We start from the raw sequence: 11,907 nt of genomic DNA on the forward strand, positions 1-11,907 counted from the left end.
TATATATATATTATTATTTATTATTATTATTATTATTATTATTATTTGAATGGTTCTTTAAACAGTTTCAGTTTTTTAAATAACTTTATAAATGTGTTTATTATAGAAAATGACAACATTCTGAATGAATATTAGCTGGCTGTCTTGAATGATGTAAACACAGTATATATATATATAAATATATATATATATATTTTATATATATATATATATATACACAGTATATATATATATATATATAAACTATCTATGCTAAAGAGTGGAATACATTAAATATGCACATCTAATAGTGTTGTTGGGGGCTGAGCCCCCCCTAAGATTGAAATCCTAGAATTTCCTGGAGGAAAGTTTGCAATTTGTGGGAAAGATGCCATAACCAGTGGAGCAGGTTGGGGGAGCTAGAGAAAAGTATTGGGCTAGGGGCTAAATGTGAGAAAATTTTTGGTCAAATTTTATTCATAAATTTACAAAAAAAAAAAAAAAAAAAGGCTGCATCAAATCCAGAATGTCCGAAGGTAAAAGGCCACAACTGGTTCTTCCCATATGGGTCAAAATTTTTATGGTCTTGACGAAGTCACAACGTTTGGTTGCAGGACCACAAGCTTTATTTATAACATATTCTTTACCTGTTCCGGGTCAAAAATGACCGTTGGACAATAGGAGGGTTAATATGTCAAAACAACAAGAGACAGTATGTTTGAGTTTTTAGCCATTAGAAAGATTTTATGTTTTATTAACAAATTAAATCTACAAATTGGGTTGTCTTCTCTGTGTTTAAACCTATTTATACATTGGTTTTGTTGTAATTAGCCACAATGTACATAACTAGAAGGAGAATAAAGGCCCAGCTATTGTACATATAAAGCAACCCCCTTATTTTCAAATTACACACTGAATTTTTTTTTTTTTTACATTCTGGTTTCAAGCCATAACATCAGTATTGTGCCTCAAAACCTTATTAGTGCACAATCAGTGGAAAGTTGAGCGGATGAAATAAAAATAAGCTAAATTGTATAAGGATTCCTATGTAGGCTATATTTACGATTGCATCTTCAGCATTCTTTATTCATCTAAAATATACAAATGAAATGCATTTATTTGAGGCCAAGTTGCATAATATATTCTAAAAGCACTATTCTTTCTTTCTTTCTTTCTTTCTTTCTTTCTTTCTTTCTGAATGAATGAATGAATGAATGAATGAACATTGCAAGGCATTGAACGCACCCCAGTTGCTGTCCTGTGACGTCGTAATAATGTCACGTCACAATCAGCAGCTGCACGACCTTCAAAACTGAGTCCGACCAGTCGCGCAACATTCCTCACGCAGGTATGAAAGTATTTAGCAGTATGAATCCGCTATTCAGTCGCTTTTATTTAATATACTGTAGTGTCTCTTCGCACGTACGGTAACGGACAGATCGCGCCATTTGAATGTTATACCAAATATAAAGGAACGAGTTCAACGGGAAGCGCGAGACTTCCACGAATCCCGTGTATAGAAATGTGAAACTTTAACGGGATCGTGTACACTCTTTATTTCATTCGACACAAATGGAAATCGCTTTGGCAAACTGTTGCGCACACCCTTTGACATTATGCAATGTCATTAAAAATACATTTGTGTGGCATAGTTTGTAATCTTGATAACCAAGAAATAATTTCTAAGTATCAGCACGATAAATACTACCTTAATAAATGCAATTAAAAAATAAATAAATAGGATATAATGCACAAACAACACAACACTAAATTGCTGCTGTTTATCACCATATTTCAATTCAGTTACATAAAAGTGTTTTCTAGTTTGTTAGTGTATATTAGAATAAATGAATGTTCAGTTTAATGTTGTCACCCTATTTGTTTAACCCTTAGAACAATTAACCATGGTTAAGTTTGGGGTAGAATTAACTTTGTGGTTATTAATTTTTGTAATAGAATATCACTATAATTAAATATATAAATATTAAGTAATATTGAATTCTGAGAACTGAGTGCCAGTGGCGATTTTAGTGGGTGGCCTGTGGTGGCCTGGGCCACCCCTGAAATCTCATTGGCCACCCTGTGGCCACCCCAGAACTCACTGGTAGTTCATCATGTTCATCAACACAAGAACGAAGAACCAATAGAAACACCTGTCAATCAAAGATGATATCTCAGGTCATTTGTTGATTTAGAGCCACACTGACCCAGGGTCAGTTTTATATTTCTGACCATTATAGTAGTGGTGGGACTGAAGCTGTGTGAGCTGATCTTTGATTAGTGGGGGGAGGGGCAGACCGCGGGTGGCCAGGCAGGTGCCGCAGGTCGCAGGCAGCAGGGTTTGTGCTGTGACTGTACTTTAAATCTTTACATGAGTTATTTATGAGCTCTTTATGTGTATTATTGGTCAGTCAGACCAATAAAATCTTCAAAGTTTTTATACCTTATTTGACATTTTAAATATGCAGAGGCAGGGCAAATTGCACTTAAATGCCGCAAATGATTTGACACTATTTTATTTGGTAATATTCAAAGTAATTGAAGCTATCAGAACACGTGGAAAATAAACCTGAGTAGACACTGTAAATAGAGTTTTGTTTTTTACTGTATTCAGAGCTCAATCTGCAATTTTGGGGTTTCCAGACAGACACCTATAAGCCCTCGTAGCCAATTTCACACACTGATTTGTACCCAACTGAACAATATTTCTGCTGGACAGTGCAGTTATAGCTAATAAATGAATGAATAATTGATTGAATGATTGATTGAATTGCGCCTCAATCAGTTATCACCTGTACTTTTTTTTTTTATGATTATACACTATACCTGATGTTATACGCAGATTAATTCTCTACAATGAGAATAGCTCTTAAAAATGTGTAACTGACTTTTCCTAACAATTACTGATTTAAAAATGGATGTTATGTTAAAATAACCAGAGATTCCCAGAAACTGTAATAGGTTGAAATAGAACATGAATAGAAAACTGTCAAAGGTCAAAACAACAGTCTGATATTGAATACAAACAATTCAGTGAATGCTAACATGAGTTTAAGAATTCATTTATTCTACATGTGTAGATGTTGAAGCAAAGCAATGCGATATTTACACATTTTGATCATGTGCCGTTCATAAAGTTTCTCCCGGTATCACCACCCCACACTAGGTCTGTGCCACATCTTGGCCACCCCAGTAAAAATGTCCTGGATACGCCACTGCTGAGTGCAGACTTAAATAATATCATCTGATTGTTGTATATCTAAAAATATTGTCTTCATTAAGTAGCTTCAATGGATTTAGCTACTTATTGTTAGTAACTTGTAGTGCAGCTAACAGCTTTTTTAAAAAGAATATCCTGACTGTAGTTTAAGTTATGCTTTGGCTATTAAATAAAAGTGACAAACCTTTCTATATAAATTATCTGTTTCAATAGCAAATGTGTCAACATGGGGGAAAAAACAACTGTGTTCATAGTGTGTGTCAAATCAACATGACCAAAAGCATATTTATGTCTTTTTTTTTTTTTTTTTTTTCACAGTCATGTCAATGAAAGAATCAAAGCCGAATCTCAGCCATTCCCAAGTTACAGAGATAGTGAAACAACTCTTTGGCTTAACCGCATCCATTATTCGTCCATTGCCCAGTTATGATGATCAGAACTTTTATGTGGCCTCCAGTGACGGTGGCGAGTTCGTTCTGAAAATTATGAACTCTGCAGACAGTCAGAACTTCACTGTTCTAGAGCTGCAGACTCACGCTATGAACTTCTTACACCAGAGAGGTCTTCCTGCCCAAACCGCTTTACCCACCCTGACTGGCCAACTCATGAGCTTGGAAGAAATTGGTAAGAGAAAACCTGTCAATTATTGTGAATAAAGCAGTAGAGATGTGAACCCAAACTCGAATGAGTTGCACTTTTGTAGAACTCACACACACACACACACACACACACACACACACACACACACACACACACACACAAAATGTTTAGCAGAATTTGTTTATGCTGCTCTTTACCGTATAATGAAAGAGAATGGTAATGGGGCCTGTTGAGCTCCAAAAAATGTAGTCCACACAACTTCAAAGTCTTTTCAACCAAAATGTAAATTATTATTCACTAAATTCTACCCCAGTGTAGCAAGAAGAATGAAGCATTGATCAGAAAACACAACAAAAGTAGACAGCAGTCCATTTTGCAATTGAGTTCATTTATTTGTCTTTTTTTTTTTTTTTTTTTTTGGAGTGTCTCACTATTTTCATCATCATTATTGCTGCATTTTTTTAGAATGCCAAATCAAGTTGAAAGTAGCTGAAACTTTGAAAATTGCATCTCACGATCCGTGCATTTCTGTTGCGTTTCATCCAGCTGTCAAGAACACATCCTGTGTAACCATCTCTTATTCTGTGGCTGCGCTGCTTGTGAGGTTTGTTGAGGCGCACTGACTGCCCCCTGCTGATGAGGCTCATAAAAACACAAAGTTACATATAGAAAAATAAATGCTTTTATTAAGGAATTTACGCATGGGTTTTTTTCATAATTAATCACACTTACTTAATGCATTAAATCAACAGTTCTAACACAGGGGTGCCTGGGTAGCTCAGCAAGTAAATACGCTGACTACCACACCTGGAGTCACAAGTTCGAATCCAGGGTGTGCTGAGTGACTCCAGTCAGGCTTCTTAAGCAACCAATTGGCCCGGTTGCTAGGGTGGGTAGAGTCACGTTGGGGTAACCATGCTCCACATGCGCTAGGTCTCCTCGGTAACATGCTCAACAAGCCACGTGATAAGATGCGTGGATTGACGGTCTCAGATGCGGAGGCAACTGAGATTCGTCCTCTGCCACCCGGATTGAGGCAAGTCACTATGCCACCACGAGGACTTAAAGCACATTGGGAATTGGGCATTTCAAATTGGGGAGAAAAGGAAAAAAAAAAAAAAAAAAAAAAAAAACAGTCCTAACACAGGCAGATTGGAGAACCACAGCAGAATGTCAATTTTTCAGTGAATAACGACTTAAATTTCATTCTGTTCCTCTCACAAGCTACCATTTGACTTCTGAAGACTTTGAATATAGCATCATATGAGCTACGTTCCCATTCACTTTCCTTGTATGGAAAAGAGTAGCCAGGACATTCTTGAAAATTTTTGTGTTTCACTTAAAAACAAAAAACAAAAGTCACATTGGTGAGTAAATGATGACAGAATTTCCATTCTTGCACTTTAAAAGAATATATGGAGAGAATTGTATGGAATTATATTGTAAATCAAATGTTTTTGTGCCATCACAGATTGTGGTTTTGGCAAACAGAAATATATGGTCCGCTTGCTTACCTACCTGCCCGGCACTACAATAGCCAAAATTACCAGCAGTCCCCAGATCTTGTATGAGGTTGGGAAAATAGCAGCCACTTTGGATAAGGTTTTACTGCAAGTAAATATTTTATTTCACCTGACTATCAAGCCTTTACTGCCCTCTACTCTTTTGTTTTTTCTATTTTTTCACAATGATTTCCTGTTTATATATATGATATTTTTTTCTTTTTCAAAAGATGGAGCATCCAAACATCAGTGCCTTCCAGAGAAAGAGTTTCAAATGGAATCTTGGCAGTATTCCGCTCTTGAATCAATATCTTCATGTGATGGATGGGGATCCTGTGCAAAAGATTGTTAAAGGTGTTATGGAGCAGTACCAGGCCCAAGATGCGCCAAAACTAACACTGTTTCGCAAGTGTAAGATGTTATTTTGATTTACAGCAGTGGATTTCAACTGGTTTTACTTTAGAACATCATTTGACATTGGCAACCCAACACAGTACAAGTATTTGTTTGTAGGGGTGGGACATTTTTTTTTTTTGATTCTGTTACAATTGGTGATTCTTGAGACAAACAATTTTAAAATGGTCTCCCTGATTAAAAATCTATTTTTAATTCAATTCTAAAAATGACATGTTTAGCTTAATGCTTTTACCATGAATGAATGCTATATTTGCACAGATTTCAACACAAACTTAGTCTTTATTTCTTTTTTTTCTTTTTCTTTTTAATCCCCTTTTCTCCCAATTTGGAATGCCTAATTCCCACTACTTAGTGGTTACTCACCTCAATCCGGGTGGCGGAGGACAAGTCTCAGTTGCCTCCGCTTCTGAGACAGTCAATCCGCGCATCTTATCACGTGGCTCGTTGTGCATGACACCGCGGAGACTCACAGCATGTGGAGACTCATGCTACTCTCGGCGATCCACGCACAACTTACCACGTGCCCCATTGAGAACGAGAACCAATAATCGTGACAACGAGGAGGTTACCCCATATGACTCTACCCTCCCTAGCAACCGGGCCAATTTGTTTGCTTAGGAGACCTGGCTGGAGTCACTCAGCACACCCTGGATTTGAACTCGCAACTCCAGGGGTGGTAGTCAGCGTCAGTACTCGCTGAGCTGCCCAGGCCCCCTAGTGTTTATTTCTTTGTTTAGTCCTTTAATTCACCACTGCTACAGCCATGAAAGTGCCACTTTTTCAATGTCGTACTTTGAATCCTCTGCTGTGAGTAATGTCATGGTTATTATGCATAATCCACAGGTTTATTTGTGAGGTGTTGTGGAGAGTATTTGTCAAGAATCATTCTACAGTCTGACACTGCTTTAAGAAATAGTTTAGCTGTAAAAAGGCTCATCAAACTTTTGGATGCCTTGTACTAAATGTTGCACCCCCGCTCAACATGACTTCAAGCGCTCCGGTTACTTAATGCACGTCATCTGTGTCCATGATGCGCAAAAGCGAATTAAAGTGCGTAATTTTGCGTTTGGGATGCGCATAAGTGGTTTTCTGTCAGTCTGTATTTGAGCTTTTCGTGTTTCTCACTTTTTTGTTACTTTAAAAGTTTTGGGAGATTAGAGGTTATAGTTATTTAGTCTATTTGTTTGTTGAAAATGCATTATTTACCCTGTAAAAGGGCTGTGCTTAGTGTCCATATTTCCTGATTATGTAACATGGACATATAATGCATCCCAATTATACATCCTTAACACTGACTAGTCGACTAAAAGCTCAGACAGTGCACCAACTGGCCGATTGGTAGTTTTAAATGGGTGTATTGTGTATTGCAGAGTGAAACAATTATCATTTCAGACACAAATATTCTTCAATAGACATTTCTTCCTGAGAAAAAGGAGTTAACACAGCTAAATATATAAAAACATCAAATCACAATACTTACAGAATCGCAATACTTTAAAAATAGCAATACATAGAATCGGCAAGTAAATGTTGTAATATCAAAATGAAAAATGTAGAGGAGAGAAAATGTTTAAAGTTTTTGGTTTGTTTTATTTTTTATTAAATAGGAAGTACCTTTATGGTTGTGGTCTGGTTAATGGTGCTGTAAGTGTATATACTGTATGTGACGCTCTTCATCAAAATATAAGTCGCAATGGGCTGTTTTTGGGAAAACGTGAAATTTGGTAAAAAACTTGAATTTAAAACTGTTTTGGGGTTTCTACTGTTTTTGACAAAACAAAGTCCCAGCTTTCAATTTTATTTATTTATTTTTGGTTAAATTTGGGTGTGTCAAATTGCTTCGACTGCTGTCAGTTTAAACTGGAGCGCTGCATGTAGCATCTCTTCTCCAATCAGTGCTCCTCATTTACAATTTGGAACGTGATAGAATGGCCTTAGTTTGTTACAATGAAATTTTATTATCATTTTGAATTTAAAATGTTAAAATGTAATTTAAAATTACCTTGAAAATAATATAGCTTTATTTAAAATAAATGTTAAATACCATCACTGTCAGAGATGCAACAACAGCTGCGGAGTAAACACAATTCATTTCAGAGTGTTTTAACCGGTGGATGTGCAATCACCGCATGGATTTGTGATCTCCATCAATGTTATGTAGACACTGAAGGAATTAATATTTAGCTATACTAACCATGAATTGAATGATCTTTTTTGCTACTTCCATTTTAGTATTTGCATTTAGTATTGTTTTTCATGACCCCATCAAAACAAACCTGCAACCCGTCAGTTGAGAACCACTGATTTACACACTCCAAGTCAAGTTACAAAAAAGTCAATTTAATTATTTTCTGATAAAAATGTAACTTCCCCATTGCAGGCATTAACCATGGAGACATCAATGACCACAATCTCTTGTTGGAACCCGACGGACCTTCAGCGTACAAGATCTCAGGCATTCTTGACTTTGGAGACATGAGTAATGGGTATTTCATATTTGAGCTGGCCATCGCAATCATGTACATGATGATTGAAAACCCCAACCCGATAGATGTTGGAGGGCCAGTGGTGGCAGGATGGGAAAGTGTTTTTCCTCTTAACGATGCAGAAAGAGATGCACTCTATTTGCTGGTGCTGGGTCGGTTCTGCCAGTCTCTGGTTCTGGCCAGACATGCCGTCATTCAGCAACCAGAGAACGAGAAATACTTGATGACGACGGCCAAGACAGGTGTGCGCCACCTGTGTCGTCTTTGGGAACTGGGTAAAGAGAAAGTTGAAAGAATTTGGTTCCTAAGTGCTGCACAGTTCAGTCAGGGAACAGTCATAAACAGTTCCCTTGACTGATCGCTGCAGCGAGGAATATACTAGTATGTCTTGCATTGAAGGAATAATTCTCTCAAAAAGGAAATTCCTGTTGTAATTTATATGTTGTTCCAAACCCATATGACTGAGGTGACAGAATTTGTGACATTTTGTAGAAATTCCTTGATTTTGTGCCAAACAATTTGCTTGACACTGATGTCTATTCCATGTTTTCTTGTTATCTGTTTGCTTTTGATCTCAGAACTGACGTGAGCAGATGGCATAGTGGAAGATTATGTATATATTCCTATATCATATAAATAAAGATCTTATAACAGACCATATATATATATATATATATATATATATATATATATATGCCCACTCCAGAACCTTCACCTTTTTCTGCTGTAACCACTGGAGGGTCAACTTGGCCTTGTGCTTAGGGTCATTGTCATGCTGGAAAGTCCAAGAGCGTCCCATGTGCAGCTTTCATGCAGAAGAATGCAAATAGTCTGCCAGTATTTTCTGATAACATGCTGCATTCATCTTGCCATCAATTTTCACAAGATTCCCCGTGCCTTTAGAGCTCACACACCCCCAAAACATCAGTGAGCCACCACCATGCTTCACAGTGGGGATAGTATTCTTTTCACTAGTGCCCAACAGGAGTGCCTGAAAGCAGTGGCAAAACTCCGGTTCTTAAAGGGGCCAAGTCCAATTTATGACTAGAGTTAAATTACATGAAATTTCTCTACATGGCTACATATATATACACTATATTGCCAAAAGTATTCACTCACCCATCCAAATAATTGAATTCAGGTGTTCCAATCACTTCCATGGCCACAGGTGTATAAAATGAAGCACCTAGGCATGCAGACTGCTTCTACAAACATTTGTGAAAGAATGGGCCGCTCTCAGGAGCTCAGTGAATTCCAGCGTGGTACTGTGATAGGATGCCACCTGTGCAACAATCCAGTCGTGAAAGTTCCTCGCTACTAAATATTCCACAGTCAACTGTCAGTGGTATTATAACAAAGTGGAAGCGATTGGGAATGACAGCAACTCAGCCACGAAGTGGTAGGCCACGTAAAATGACAGAGCGGGGTCAGCGGATGCTGAGGCGCATAGTGCGCAGAGGTCGCCAACTTTCTGCAGAGTCAATCGCTACAGACCTCCAAAGTTCATGTGGCCTTCAGATTAGCTCAAGAACAGTGCATAGAGAGCTTCATGGAATGGGTTTCCATGGCCGAGCAGCTGCATCCAAGCCATACATCACCAAGTGCAATGCAAAGCGTCGGATGCAGTGGTGTAAAGCACGCCGCCACTGGACTCTAGAGCAGTGGAGACGTGTTCTCTGGAGTGACGAATCACGCTTCTCCATCTGGCAATCTGATGGACGAGTCTGAGTTTGGCGGTTGCCAGGAGAACGGTACTTGTCTGACTGCATTGTGCCAACTGTGAAGTTTGGTGGAGGGGGGATTATGGTGTGGGGTTATTTTTCAGGAGCTGGGCTTGGCCCCTTAGTTCCAGTGAAAGGAACTCTGAATGCTTCAGCATACCAAGAGATTTTGGACAATTCCATCCTCCCAACTTTGTGGGAACAGTTTGGGGATGGCCCCTTCCTGTTCCAACATGACTGCGCACCAGTGCACAAAGCAAGGTCCATAAAGACATGGATGAGCGAGTTTGGTGTGGAAGAACTTGACTGGCCTGCACAGAGTCCTGACCTCAACCCGATAGAGCACCTTTGGGATGAATTAGAATGAAGACTGCAAGCCAGGCCTTCTCGTCCAACATCAGTGTCTGACCTCACAAATGCGCTTCTGGAAGAATGGTCAAAAATTCCCATAAACACACTCCTAAACCTTGTGGAAAGCCTTCCCAGAAGAGTTGAAGCTGTTATAGCTGCAAAGGGTGGGCCGACGTCATATTAAACCCTATGGATTAAGAATGGGATGTCACTTAAGTTCATATGCATCTAAAGGCAGATGAGCGAATACTTTTGGCAATATAGTGTATATATATATATATATATATATATATATATATATATATATATATATATATATATATATATATATTTATTTATTAGAGCTGTCGATGTTAATATACCTTTAACGCCATTAACGCACGTCCTTATATGTCCCTTTTAATAAACCGTGCAATTTATCAATGTAGCAAAGCAGGGGAACATTTAGAATGAAGCAAGCACACAAAAAACACAGTTAGATAGTGCTTGTAACATGATTGCAGCAGCCATTTGAACACTTGCCTTGCACTGTGCACCATAGTTTTAGTGCTGGCCAACGGGTCCAGGAATGATAAAGTTTGCCGGATAAATGTGAAAAAAAGCACGCACATTTGAAGCTTTGTTAATTCAGGTACTACACTAAATTACTTTGAATTTTGATCGTAATATCATGTTTGTGCTTAGATTAAATGCAAGTATAATTAAGAGAAACTGCGTGTTTAGCACTTTCTTCTTTTACTTTTTGCACTTTATCATGCAATAATACACTGACATAGGCCTAATGAATAATGTGTCATTATACCAGATTCTCTCCTGTGAAATCCAAACACAAGTGGTCAAAAAAGAAGCATAATAAGACCAGTTATAATGGTGATGTGTCTCGCTTGTCCACTTTTGATTGAATCACCCCAAATGGGTGTGAGCCATTCTGTTTTGTTGTTTGTTTACATGTTATTATGAATTAACTCTCCCGTTGAGTTTGTGCATGAATTTCGGGATCTACTCACCTGTTAATTAACCAATGCGCTAAAGGAAGAGTTTTAAACTGGCATGCGAGACAGGAATAACGCAGGCTGCTTTTGAACTTCGCAAACTGTCGGGAAAGTCCTCTGTGGCAGCGCAGCACAAATCATTTTTGAATTTGTCAGACATTTCCAGCTAACAGAAACCTTGCTGCGCACAGTCTCCAAGGTCCAAGTCTTCTTGATCACACTACTGTACATCCCGATGGTAATTACAGAAAAAAGTTAAAACATTGAGTAAAATTGCTTAAATGTGTTAGTTGCCTAGAAGCAATACTGTGCAACATTGTGATTATGCAGTGAAGTGAGGCACTATCTGTTTTTTCTTTAAAATGTTTTTTATATATATATATATAATCTTTTATTAAATATTGACCCTTTTAGTATTTAATAATAAAAAATAAAAAATAAAAATAAAAAATATGTAAATAACAAGCTTGGAGCCAAATCTGTTAGATTCTGTCCTGTAGTATTCAGTGTGAAATCTGTTCAACAGTAATCAAATTTTTTTACAACATTGTTCTTTGCACTTTTGCAACACTGTTTGCACTCAGGGTGTTTCTTTTGACCCATAGGCTAAACTCCAGTACCCTGATCTTATTCTAATAG

The 11,907-nt window shown here is 37.8% G+C and overlaps 1 protein-coding gene across 1 annotated transcript; it reads left to right on the top strand.

The window, feature by feature from the left end:
* The first annotated feature begins 1,239 nt into the window (after positions 1-1,239).
* Positions 1,240-11,648, top strand: LOC127438719 (hydroxylysine kinase-like). Its single transcript, XM_051694536.1, has 5 exons — positions 1,240-1,327; positions 3,518-3,823; positions 5,271-5,413; positions 5,532-5,712; positions 8,099-11,648. The coding sequence occupies exons 2-5, from the start codon at positions 3,520-3,522 to the stop codon at positions 8,560-8,562; spliced, it is 1,092 nt and encodes a 363-aa protein (XP_051550496.1). The 5' UTR covers positions 1,240-1,327; positions 3,518-3,519; the 3' UTR covers positions 8,563-11,648.
* Positions 11,649-11,907: the final 259 nt, after the last annotated feature.

This window comes from Myxocyprinus asiaticus, chromosome 50, assembly GCF_019703515.2.
Source record: "Myxocyprinus asiaticus isolate MX2 ecotype Aquarium Trade chromosome 50, UBuf_Myxa_2, whole genome shotgun sequence".
Lineage (NCBI taxonomy): Eukaryota > Metazoa > Chordata > Actinopteri > Cypriniformes > Catostomidae > Myxocyprinus > Myxocyprinus asiaticus.